This window comes from Manduca sexta, chromosome 13 (assembly GCF_014839805.1).
Source record: "Manduca sexta isolate Smith_Timp_Sample1 chromosome 13, JHU_Msex_v1.0, whole genome shotgun sequence".
Classification (NCBI taxonomy): Eukaryota; Metazoa; Arthropoda; class Insecta; order Lepidoptera; family Sphingidae; genus Manduca; species Manduca sexta.
In genome coordinates, this window is record NC_051127.1 from 7122822 (window position 1) to 7136229 (window position 13408).

The 13408-nt window shown below is 35.5% G+C and overlaps 2 protein-coding genes across 2 annotated transcripts; one reads left to right on the forward strand and one right to left on the reverse strand.

The window, feature by feature from the left end:
• The first annotated feature begins 281 nt into the window (after nt 1-281).
• Nucleotides 282-9866, forward strand: LOC115450292 (putative phospholipase B-like 2). Its single transcript, XM_030178295.2, has 13 exons — nt 282-569; nt 1868-1996; nt 2384-2498; nt 3011-3105; nt 3499-3657; nt 4056-4176; nt 4437-4541; nt 5371-5477; nt 5627-5743; nt 6599-6758; nt 7387-7534; nt 8047-8191; nt 9212-9866. Exons 1-13 carry the CDS (start codon nt 391-393, stop codon nt 9306-9308), a joined length of 1677 nt encoding a protein of 558 aa, XP_030034155.1. The 5' UTR covers nt 282-390; the 3' UTR covers nt 9309-9866.
• On the reverse strand, nt 9778-13096 carry LOC115450304 (AP-2 complex subunit sigma). Its single transcript, XM_030178306.2, has 4 exons — nt 12864-13096; nt 12633-12782; nt 11609-11782; nt 9778-11091 (listed from the first exon to the last, which is right to left on the reverse strand). Exons 1-4 carry the CDS (start codon nt 12864-12866, stop codon nt 10990-10992), a joined length of 429 nt encoding a protein of 142 aa, XP_030034166.1. The 5' UTR covers nt 12867-13096; the 3' UTR covers nt 9778-10989.
• Nucleotides 13097-13408: the final 312 nt, after the last annotated feature.

Sequence of the window (13408 nt, forward strand, 5' to 3'; positions counted from 1 at the left end):
TCTTGATCTGATATATTATTAAGATACTGATTTTTATTCCACAGCATCCTACCTGACATCGCAATTCAAATCGAAATTTAGTAGTATCTATTAATACGGCCATTTGTGGTAGAGAAGCGCTTGGAATGTATGAATTGTATTATTTGTAAATAACCCAAATTTCAAACTTTATTAAGTGACAACATTATTACTAACGTCAAAACTGCTAGCTGGCATATGACAGTTGACGTACAAAGGCGCCAATTACACTGACAATCAAAATATTTTGTTTTCCTTTTTTCCTTGTGTTTACATATACAAACTATTAACACAGATAGATAAATGTAAACTGTACTATGTATTGATAGGTACACAACTCAAAGATCAGACTCGGGACCACTCGGGACAAACATGGCTACGCACTTAACTTTGTGTTTAATATTTACTGTAATAAAATTGTGTGAGTGTAAATATGGATACGTTATATGGTCTGGAGATAAAGCGAAGGCTGTTGTGACCGAATATTACGCCGATATCCCCGACGTGCACCTCGCGAAGGCTACGTATCGAAATGAAATTAATAATACAGGGTAAGTTATAATTGAATATGCAATGTCGAAAAGGGCAAGTCTCATAAATATAAAATATCTAGAAATGTATATATAATAACAAATAACAACAAAACTTTTATAATTCTTTATTGCTAAATGAGCCCAAATTGTAACCTAAATATTTTTTATTTTTTACACTATTGAAAATAAGTTTTTTCCAATTCGAAACTTTTTACAGTACCAGACATGTGCCCTTTTCGAAATTCAATATTAAATTTATTCCTTATTGAAGAGCACGTGATTTTATAAAAATTTGCCAAATGGTCAAGGGCACCAAAAGCATCTCAAATATTAGAAATATTGTTTATTATTTATTTTTATACATGCATGTCAAGGACCCCACCACACTTGATGGCAAGTGGGTCCATTAGAATGTTGATCGATGAGAGATGATTACTCAGCAGTTGACACAATTATGCCGGCCTGTTGGAACCAGACGTACACCAGCAGATTCGGAATGGGACACACTTATGGAGGCAAATATAGAGGATTTTAACACCTTGTGTATATAAATATATTGTTTAGTGTTTATTCTTTCTGTATATTTACAGTAATATTAATTTTAAATAACTGCTATAAAGAACTTAGAATATTAATTGTGTTTTTAGAATTATAAAAACCTAACAAAACAAATTTACTTACTATAAATCTAAATCTCTGTAACTAACCACTACAATCACATTTCCTTTGTTCACTATATCTGCTTGAGTCCATGCTCCCAATTTCCTCTGATAACTTGTATTATCAGCAGTCCATAGGCATAGTAACTTATGATATATTGAGTCATCAATAAATAATTAATATACTATACATGAGTATGAAAATAGTCTGATTACATCAAAATATTTCTGATAGAGTATGCAAGTAAAGGGTTTGTTATATTTCCAACACTATAATTGACTAGGACCAATAAGCACTGTTTAATGTTAAGTTTTGAGCGAAAGCTATGTGGTACTATGATACAAAAAATATAAATATGCTTCTTAACTTGTGGGGTCACCATTGCAAAGTTGGAGTAACAAGTTATATGATAACAATTGAAAATTATCCTTAGTTGAATTTGTATAAATTAAGTATTGCTTAACTTTAATCTATTGTTTGTGACAATCAATAAATACCCATCTAATGAAAATGTATATACAAATTCAGATAATATATTACATAAATTAGTTGTTAGTATGGAATTGATATAATTTTATTTTGTATAAAATGTATTTTACTGCTGATGAATGTAAAGTATTGGGAATGAAAATATATAATGCTATATATCTCCACAGCTGGGCATTTCTGGAGCTTCACACATCCCGAGACTCAAGTGATGAGAAGCAGGCGTATGCTGCAGGGTATCTCGAAGGGTTCCTCACCAGGGACCTGATGTGGATGCATTGGCAAAATGTACTTAAAGGGTATGATTAATTTTTGTATATTTTTAAAAGGAATTGCAAGCTACAGCTTTACATGATTGTAAATGAGCTGTCTACACACATATAAACTAAGAAAACATACTTTTCAATTTATAAAATTAATTATACTTGTAGTATGGCAGTCATGAAACCACATATGTTACTTATTTCATCTATTTTATTATTCTTTCACTATTCTTTCACTATCAAGTGATTGTTAAAGGAAAAGACTGTTTTTCTGAATGGATATGAATGAAGTCTGGTATGCAGACAGAGCAATCATTGATTAAACTTATGGAGTACTTTGTGTCCTGAGAAACTGAATTGTGAGATTTTTTAAGGACCTCCATATAGCTGAATAAGCAATAAAAATCATGTTTTATATTGCAGGTATTGCTATAATAAAACAGATGTGTGTGGTTTAATAGATGACTTCATAAACACCAACCAACAGTATACGGCGAGTATGATAGAGAAGAACCCGAATGATCCATACTGGTATCAGGTAAAACTGTGCTTTATATGTCATAGCTGTTAAGGTGCTAGATATACTACAATATAACGGATATTGCACCTGATTGTATAGCGCACTGTATAGTTTGTAATATATTATTTACAAGTGACAGCTCACATTACCAACTTAACCCATTTAACCGATTTTTTCTTCTAATGATATGCTACAAATGTGATGATCATCATCTCTATGGCCAAGATTTTATGGTAATCCACATTAGGTCTGGCTCTAGTCAAGTCAGGGCAGCCGGAAATGCTAGCAGTACAATGAAATATAAAACTCATTTAATTAAAAACAGAACAATTTTAGAATTTCTTTCTGTATCAGTAAGTACAAAAGCGGCTTTTAAAGTGCAGGAAAGGGTGCTTGACTGAGCTACTACTTAGAGCCACGTCCGGTGGCTTGGAGAGTATTTTTTTTACATTTTAACTCGCAGCAGCAAAGGCCGACACTGAGCAGCTTTGCGCGGTTTAAATGGAAATTTACTTAAATGAAAATTCCAGGTGAAACTGTATTACATCCAGCTGGAAGGTCTAGCTGCTGGATACAACGCGGCCACCAAGCCCATGTACGAGTGGCTCACCATCAGGGATATCATGTGAGAATGGATTTACATTGTTTTAATGATATTAGGCTTAAATTCTATAAATTAAATTTAATAATTTTTTCATAGCCAGAGTCATCGCCCATTGCGTAAATATATAATTTTACAATATTTGTTTGAAAAAACACAATGTTGTTGCTGCTTGAATACTTGGAACAAACAATATATTATTTTTACTTAAAAAAAACATTAAGTTTACCCATTTAGAAGTAGGGCCCTGTACATAGGTAATTTCATCCACAACTTGGAAAATAAGTGTTGCGCACTAGTTGCATCTCTGCTTACCCTATAAGTACCTATACGAAACAACTTCCTCATGGTTTCAAAATCGGAAACAGACACACTAGCCACATCTCTAACTAACCCTTATAAACCGAAATATTTCAGCTGGCTGAACATGCTAGGTGACCTGGACGAGCTCGCGTTCGCGCTGTCCATGCCCAAGGAGACACCTGAAGGATTTTTATTTGGCGAACACTGCACCGGGCTGGTCAAACTGCTCCCCGGCCTCAAGGACTTGTACACCTCGCAAGTTACTTGGAACAGGTTGGTTTACCCAGCAAATACATGCACACACGCGCACACACGCACGCACACGCACCAGCTAGGAAATAAGTTTACTAAGAGTTTGTTACTACACTTTCATACTAATTTCTCTTATATTGAAATAGTTTTGTTGGCGATTTCGCATGCGTATTTTTCTTATGTCGGGATATAATGTAACTTTAAGCACTTAGGGTTATAAAAGCTCCCTATCAATCAAATAATTGTCAGTCTTATTACTGGTTCCAGAGATCACCATGATCAAATCATAAGTTGTTAAAATTTACCCTTGAAACTGTAGATTAATATTGTCTCAATCAATCACTTTTATAACGCCATAGCTACAACAAACAAGTAAAATATGTATAAGCGATAATACTTCACGAATACTATAATTCCAGCTACCAGTCAATGCTGCGTATCCAGAAGATGTACGTGATGAACTTCAAGCTGCAGCCGGACTCCGCCGAGCTGATCCCGGGCCGCAAGATGTCGCTGTCGTCATATCCTGGCTTCATACAAGTATGGCATACCTAGTAATAATATTTTTTTCGTTCATTTTATATATATATTTTTCTAATTTTTTGATATTTTTCTGCATTATTTACTTATTGTTATATGTAAATTATGGATTGCTTTTGAAAATTTATCAAAATATAACAATAAAAGTAGATATTAGTTTTTCCAGTGAAAAAAAACTTTGTAAGAAACAAAAGGACTTATACAGACGATTTTCAGTCTTGTTGAGGTATTTTTATAGTTGATTACACTATGTGTGTCAGTCCACAGACGACTTCTACATAACGTCGTCTGGTCTGGTGGCGGCCGAGACCACCATCGGGAACAGCAACCGCACGCTCTTCGAGAACGTCAAGCCTGTAGGACAGGTGAGGTCACACTATCATTTTCCTTTTCTGTATGGCCCATGTAAGTGTGTCGCGTTCCGGGATCAGTCTTTGTATATGCGGTTCCAACAGGCCGGCATAATTGTGTCGACTGCCGGCAGTCATATCTCGTCAGTCGACATACTATTGGACCCCAGTTCACTTACCGCTAGGCGCAGTGCACTTTGCCGGGTCGGTATGGAAAGAAATTGTTCTGATTGGACCATTTTTGAAAGTCTATTTGGATCGTTTATTGAAAATAAAGCGGCGATAGCCTAGTTGGATGTGGAACGGACTGCCGAGACGAATGTCTGCAGGTTCAAATCCCAACGGCACACACCTCTGATTTTTCTAAAAAATCATGTGTGTATTCTTTGTGAATTTATCGTTCGCTTTAACGGTGAAGGAAAACATCGTGAGGAAACCTGCACATCTGAGAAGTTCTCTATAGGAATTTCGAAGGTGTGTGAAGTCTACCAATCCGCACTAGGCCAGCGTGGTGGACTAAGGCCTAATCCCTCACAGTAGTGTCGGAGGTCCGTGCTCAGCAGTGGGCAAGTATATAATACAGGGCTGATATTATTATTATTATTATTATGGTGGTAAATAGACTACTGATTGCTATGTTGATATAGGAACGTTTCTAGCAGAAATGATTTTTTTCGTGGGCGTAGCAGCGAGCAACGCCTAGTGTTTAAATATGAACAGATTTAATGACCTGAAATAATAAACCGACCGAAAATATACCGCGTCGAGACAAATTTGTTAGAAGGCAATTCAGTATTCAGTACAGTTGCAAACATTGTAAATAATTAGATACATTAACCCTCAGATATTGGAGTACGCGCGCGCCATGATAGCGAACCGCCTCGCGCGGAGCGGCAAGGAGTGGGTCGAGATCTTCCGCAGGCACAACAGCGGCACCTACAACAACCAGTGGTGAGTATGGGAACCTGGGTTCCAATCCCGGATCGGTCAAAGTGATATTTGGGTTTTTCTGCTCAATATCAGCCCGGGATCTTGAATTTGTGCCCGATATGGCGATATGCTCGCCCCCTATCACATTATGTTTATTTATTATTTTCCAGGTACATAGTGGACTACAATAAGTTCACTCCGAGCACATCGAAACAGAAAGGCAAAGTGAAGCCGGGCCTGCTGTGGGTCATAGAGCAGCTGCCGGGATACACCGAGGCCGCTGATCTGTAAGTTAACAGATTTACATAAATGTGAGGATGGAACGTTAGTGTGATGATGAGATGGGACGGGTGTGATGATGAGATGGGACGGGTGTGATGATGAGATGACGGAATGAGAGAAGTGTGTATGATAGACGAGTTATTTGGGAAACGACGGAAAAAAGACGTCAGACAGAGAAAATATAAAAAGTGCAATTAACTTGAAAAAATTTAAGTTTTATTTTGTAACAAATCATGTCACTATCCCATGGAGGTAGGTAGAGACAGGTTTGCCACTTTACCTGTATAGTGCACACTTCTTTCACTTTCATAAAACTTTTTAGAAATTACAAATTAAATAAATGCCTATATTTATAAGTCTAAAAATATAGGCGCATCGCACTCAAGTACAGAAGATGGGATGGTATAAAGGAGACTGGCAACAGCTAACATTTCATCACTTCACCTAGACCCGCAAGACTAATTGAAAAATGTCTACTTTTTCGGATTTTATCGCGCTTTTTTTATATTATAATTTTAATTATATAATTGTAAAATGTAGGTAGATATTGTAACGTTGACTTTTTGGACGACCAACACCTCACTGACCATGAAGGCTGCAAAGTCTTGGAAACGGAAGAAAATTATAATATAAAAACCGTGATAAAAACCGTTTTTTTTAATTTCGATGTGCTCATTCGCATAAACATAAGAAATAATTTCTGTAAGGTACTGTAGCGCCTCCAGTGCATAGATCATACAAACGTAGGTATAAGTATGTATAAGCGGTAGGCACACGATTGTAATTGCCGGCACTCTCTTAAATAAATCAGTTCCGACCGCAGTGTTTTACTGACGCTACAATTTCCACATTTGTTCCAGAACGCAGCATCTCGTCCGGGAGACGTACTTCCCGTCGTACAACATCCCGTACTTCCCGCGCGTGTTCAACCTCAGCGGCGGCAACGAGCGAGTCGCCACGTTCGGAGACTGGTTCGGATACCACACCAACCCGCGAGCCAATATCATCAAGCAGAGACAGGTATCAGCCCTACTGGTAGGATATATGCGGTTAGGAACAGTCCGGCATGATGTACTGACGAGGAATTACCACTCAGTCGACTGCCATTTGTGTACCATCGAGTGTAGTGAGGTCATTTTTATAAAAAAAAAAAACGTATTTTTATTGCTTCGAATGATATGACGAGGTTGCTCTTCGCCTGATGGTAAGCGATACAACCGCCCATAAACAACAGAAAAATCATCTAACACTTTAAATTACAAAGTATTGTTTGGTATTCTACTGCGCTCGTCATCCTGAGACATGAGATGTTAAATCTTATGTTCAGTTGTTACACTGGCTACAATGTTCTTCAAACCTTAACACAACAAGACTACACAATGCTGTTTGGCGGCAGAAATAGACATTTCGGTGGTACCTACCCAGGAGGACTCTAACACATGAGAGACATACCACCAGTAAATCTAACATTATTATGTTTATGTTTTATCCACTACCTTCTCTCGTTGTGTACATATTTTCTTTAGCCTCTGCACCACCTAAAAATTAACCGATAGAAAATGCCTTCGGTATTAAGTCCGCCTTTATACTATTTATATGTAAAGTGTAATAGATAATAATAAAAATAAATAAACAATGTGTGTCGCAGGCGGATATCAACAACTTGCGCGACATGTACCACACAATGCGGTACAACGACTTCCGGCACGACCCGCTGGCTCGCTGCAGCGCGTGCCAGCCTCCCTACAGCGCCTGCAACGCCATAGCCGCCAGGAACGACCTCAACCCTGCTAACGGTAAGACTTTGAAAACCTTTGGTACATTATTGTGGTGAATGTTCAAAGTTCATCGGATTTTTTATAAATACTCATGGTGCTAAATTAGAATTTTAGCATGGAAGTATTTTTTAAAAAAAATATCAAGAAGTGAGTGAGTCATAATTTGGTTTAGCTTGACCGGGAAAATAAAAAACCTTGGCATAAAATATTTAACAAATATTTATGGAAAAAAAAGAAAAAATAGCGCACACAAAAACAGGTCTCTTATTATCCTGGTCACATTGTAATAATCGCCTTGCATAAACAGTGATAACTCTACAATGTGCGTCTGCGTTTCAAACCTTACTGTTGTGCCAGTTGAGTACAATACCCTTTAAAACCATCTGCACATTGCTGCTGGACAAGCATGGCCTAGTTGTGTCAGTGAATATGCCAATGCCCTTTAAAACCAGCTGCACATTGCTGGTCACGGCTAGTTCAGTTATAGCCAGTTGTATTGTATATGAGAAGTGTATTCCCGTCCCCCGCAGGCACGTACCCGTTCCGCGCGCTGGGGCACCGCTCGCACGGCGCCACGGACGCGAAGGTCACCAGCGCCTACCTCCGCTCCGCCTTCCTCTTCGTCGCCGTGTCCAGCCCCACGCACAACATCTCCAGGAACATACCCCCGTTCAGGTCAGGGTTTGCACCTATTTTAATCGGGTGGCAATAAAACTATTTATCGCGGGTCAGACTCTCGAGTATAAAAATCGGAAGGAAATTGATAAAAAATTATCGTTTAGTAGTTTTGTATCAATATCGAACATTCGTGTAATTATAAGTAATCATTATACTGTAATGAGAACTGACCGGAGCTAAAATATCTTAACTTAATAAAAACTTTTATGCAGGTAGAAATATATGAAAAAATATTTTTGAAATATGTTCTATATGGCCAAACTTATAATTGAACTAAGATCGCAGATAGACCATAATCATAACAAAATATATGCAACCTTAATTATTTATGCAAGGAAATCTAGTCAAAGTAAATAATGCCTAAGCAAACTTCACTTGAAGTAACCAAGAAACACACCAATAACTCACAATGGACCAGCATGATAGCATTACCATCCTAACCCTTTTTAATATAGACAACCTATACCAAAATTTAAAATTAATCACTATATCGGATTTTACAATTAACAATAATAATAAAAACGTTTATTGCCAAAATTAAAACTATTACGGAAATCAAGACATAAAAAAAACAATGTTACAAATAAAAATGGCAAAAGGAAGCGGCTCAGCTAACTGTCTGAGCTGTAAAACTCAGCCACTCCTGGCCCCTTAGGTGTTAGGCTGGGTTAGGGGCCGTTCAAGTATTTGGTGGGGAGGAGGGGTCTTGTAAAACGTTACGATGCGTTACAGGGGCGGGAGGGTGTTTGCGTACAAAGCGTTATGTACAAACAACAAATGTATTTTAATCATTTTCCGGTATTTGGCGTAAAATAATGGTGAATATTAGAAAAAAAATGTAAATTTAGAGTTAAGTAACTTTTGAAGGGGGGTCGGGGGCGTACTGGGAAACGTTACGGCGCGTTACCAGGGGGGGGGGGGTTCAAAAATCTTTATAAATTGCGTTACGTAATACTTGAACGGCCCCTTAGGAAAAACTGCTCCTCCATTAATTTTGCCATATATTTTTATTTCCAGGTGGAGTGAATTCGACATGGGTCCAACTATATCACACATTGGACATCCAGATTTGTGGATGTTCCAACCACTTGTGCACCGCTGGGAGTGGAATTAGACTATATTATGTGATAAGAGTCAATTACTCCACTAATGTTTAATCATTCCGTATTTTTAAGGCTGAAGGATTGATATTAGTAACTATACTGTGATTTTATTGTTAAATTTATTAATTCTTCTTTTATTTTTATGTATGTGATACATATGGCGTGCCCAATTGAAGAATACATAAGTTATTCATATTCGTGACTGTCAATATCACTCTAGGCAAGTCTATAGATGGATTAGGTCCGAAAATTTGATCTCAATCCTTAGACTGTCTCATGTTATAGTACATAATATTCTATTCCATGGTCTAAAATTTGTAATTTTGCGCACTCTGACATCCATCATCCATAACTCAGTTCGGCGCTTGTGGCTTACTTCACGCTAGTAATTGACTGCAATGATGATTGTTACCAACTTCAAGCCAGACAAGATAGCGTCAGCGTACTTTTAGTAGGGTTTTAGAAATAAAAACATATCAAGAATAATCACTATGTATATTAGGTAAATCAATTATGATTTTATATGTAACTAGCTTTTGTATGTTTTATAAATAAATCATTTTACCTTTACACAAGCTTTTTCATTCATTTATAAACCCATCTACAAATCATGAACACTTATGTACAATAAAATTCACTGGATCATAATAAAATAATGCATAAATATGAAACAAATTCTTTTAATTTCAGTTTTTAATCTGAATGCATTATCTCTACATTGCTTGCTGTATGCTTGCTTGTACAGCCATTATCTTGTGGTATTTGAAATACACAGCCCTGATTGCTAATTATTTAGATGAATGATGTTTTCAATACATAAATTATTGTTAATATTGATTACAAGTTAAACATTATTTTATTAAAATCCATGAATAATACAAAAAATTACACCAATGTATACATGTTAAATTAATAAGATATTTCATGATAAACAAATATAAAGCTCTTTATTAATTATTTCTACTGTCCTTCAATATTGTCTTCGTACAATACTAATATTTTCTGGTTGATAGCAAAAAATGTGACAGTTCATTGTTAATTCGTAGGGACAATTTTACTTGGTATTAAGCACTTTTACTTTATTTTTAAGACATGCTAAAATAGATAAAGGCAGATATGATCTAACTAAACTTAAAAAAAAAGTATTTTTCATTTATTGTCTATGCCATAACTTAATTTTGTTATTTAAGATTTGATTGATTAATCTTCGTTATAAACCTCAGTTAACACTATTTGAAACTCAAATCATCCAGAATTTAATATTTCCATTATTATAAATAATACATAATTATAATTGCAGCATCATTCCTTTTATAGAAATGGCTACAAATGATGCATATTTCATTATGGAATGAGTATTCTTTACATATAATTTACAATATAACAATCTAAATATAGATACCGCAGTAACAAGCATGTTCGAAAATAACATCCATTCATACATTTCCTTACAAATTGTAAGTACTGCAGTACCAACAGATCCCAAAGGCTGGCATTGACTAGTACAGAATTGAATCGCATTTATTCCACATTCAATAGCAATTGGAATCGGCCACTCATGGCACATTGTTACTATTAAACTTCCATAATGAATATTTGTGTGGAATAAAATAATAAATGTGTAGCTAGAGAATGAATGTGATCCAATTTGATTTCAGAGAGCCCAGTCAACGCTAGCCGTAACAAATTGCCTTATTCTAACGAGTTGAGCATGAGGAGTTGTTTCAGCACTTTAGTCTGGGACGTCTCCCTGATCTCGCCTGCCAGGAACATTTCATCAACTACTGTGTACACCTGGAATTTTATTACACAATGCTTCTTAAATGATTCATAGTTAAATAATGTTATATCTGATCAATTTATTTCCTTTCATAGTAAATATCACTCAAAATATAAGATTAGAGAACTTAGACAAAGAAAAACTTAGAGATATTTTATAAATTTTATAGTTGAGTTATTTTACACTGAGTACCTAATTTCTTTTTAAAAAATTTTTTGTTTACTTTGTTTTGACACACTCAAATTTTATGTACAATACTGTTACACACAAGTGTTTTCTCTTTACTTAATTACTCATAAAGCTTGTATATTTGTTTCCCATATGTTTTTATTAAGCTTTTGGCACATGTAAGATTACATACCGATAAAAACTTTGTGAGTAATACTAGCTCGAATATCATCACAGAAGCATACAAATACATTTAAAGACTTCTTGCTGTATTGTGACCATTAATGGTTGTCAAATTGTGGAGACCACATGCCATGAGAATATCTACTTGCTTATTTGCCTGTGTATACTATAAATAGTTACCTTATAGAAGTTAAACACCAAGTCAAGTTCGCACACATTGTGGAAGTATTCATTGAGAACCTCCACAAAGTTGTGTATGGCCTCCAAGTAACACAGGTTGTTGTCATTCACATCCACGCATATACAGAAGTACAGACCTGCATACCTTCTGTAGACTATCTTGAAGTTTCTAAACTGAAATAGGAAAAGTGAATATGATGAATTGTTTTTTGTATTCACACATAGCACACCAAAATACCTTCAATATACCTGATATTAAGCAAAGTGAAACTCAAAGGGTGTGTCCGTTAACAATATACTAAAGCAAACAATATTTGGTTCCAGCAGGTCATCATAATTGTGTTGACTGTCAAGGGATAATCATCTCTTGTCAGTTAACATTCTATTGGATCCCACTTTACTTACCAAAGGTGCAGTGGAGTCACTTTATCATGCATGAATAATAACAAAAAACAACCCCTTATAGTTGTCACAGTAATGCCAGCTTGCCTAATTGCTTCTTCATGCTTTTATTTTTTACCAATACAGTATTATGATAAAATATTGTATAGATACCATAAAATTTACATTACGAGGTATTAGTTCTCACCCATGCCCAAGTATATTATTAAAATAATTAAATGTTCAGAATATTACACCAATAATTGTAGATTTCAGAAGTTGATTCACCCATATTAGGGCTAAGGACAAAAATACCTAACTTTTTATACTTTGCTAAAGTACCTATCATGTTATTAAGCATAATATTATGTAACATACAATGCTAAGATTCCATCAATTGTGTCATACATGGTCCTGATCATCGGATGTTATATACCTCTTAATCAAAGAGCTCCAGCATTTGGTCACCTGGCTTTCAGCTTCATAATGAATATATAATCATACAAACAATTCTCAAACTGCAGAAAGTTATCTAGAGGCTTTTCAGTACCCAAGAGCGAATAGAAAGCCGACATTACTCCGATTGAACGGTAGTTTTACATTCCGCTTAGTACACAAGATCGGCCATATTCCAAGGTCTTACCTCTACGAAGTTGGTGTGCTTGGCGTCTCTAACGGTGACCACTGCGTGCACTTCCTCTATGAGCTTTTGTTTCTCATCGTCATCAAAATTCATATACCATTTCGCTAGACGAGTCTTGCCCGCGCGGTTTTGGATTAAAATGAAGCGGATCTGCGCCAAATAATGATGCCTTTACATTTGGAACCATGAAATACTTTGTTAGGGAATATTTTTAGCAGTATTCAGACTTACCATTCTGCCTTTTATCACGAAAACTACTGAAAACCGATTTCACCAAGTTTACGCCTCCTTCAATATCTTTCACTTTGACAAGTGACAGTCGACTACAATCATAGACAAAATAATATTGTTTATTTTGTATTGATTAGCATTGGAAAATATTAAAAACATATATCATGTGTACAATAATTAGATTTATTTAGATTTAATCATGTTGTAACTTTTATAATATATTTATTTAATTTTTATTCATATATATTTTTATGTAATTTCTATTATGTAGTGCCATTGTTTGCCTGTTTGTTTTAGAATTCCTTTTGTTTGCAATAAATTCTGCAATGGTTGTTGCCATGTATAGTTTCTTCTAAAATAGTATAATTTATTTTAAATTAGAAATTCCTTGAAAGACTTTTTTATATTACTTACAGTCGAAATATCTTTTAATTAGTAAACATAAATATATTTTATATCTTAGAAAATACTAAACATAGGATAGTCATCTCAATATTCGTTAGGAGTTAATTTTTGTAAGATTATTGTAGCAACACAAATATCGA

What these genes read in the sequence shown, in the direction of transcription:
- LOC115450292 (XM_030178295.2), top strand. Translation starts at nt 391, where the DNA reads ATGGCTACGCACTTAACTTTGTGTTTAATATTTACTGTAATAAAATTG. An exon ending in TACACCGAGGCCGCTGATCT is followed by an intron (nt 5,744 to 6,598) that starts GTAAGTTAACAG and finishes CATTTGTTCCAG; the next exon opens with AACGCAGCATCTCGTCCGGG. An exon ending in ATATCATCAAGCAGAGACAG is followed by an intron (nt 6,759 to 7,386) that starts GTATCAGCCCTA and finishes TGTGTGTCGCAG; the next exon opens with GCGGATATCAACAACTTGCG.
- LOC115450304 (XM_030178306.2), bottom strand. An exon ending in AGCACACCAACTTCGTAGAG is followed by an intron (nt 11,783 to 12,632) that starts GTAAGACCTTGG and finishes TTCCTATTTCAG; the next exon opens with TTTAGAAACTTCAAGATAGT. An exon ending in TGGTGTTTAACTTCTATAAG is followed by an intron (nt 11,092 to 11,608) that starts GTAACTATTTAT and finishes ATAAAATTCCAG; the next exon opens with GTGTACACAGTAGTTGATGA.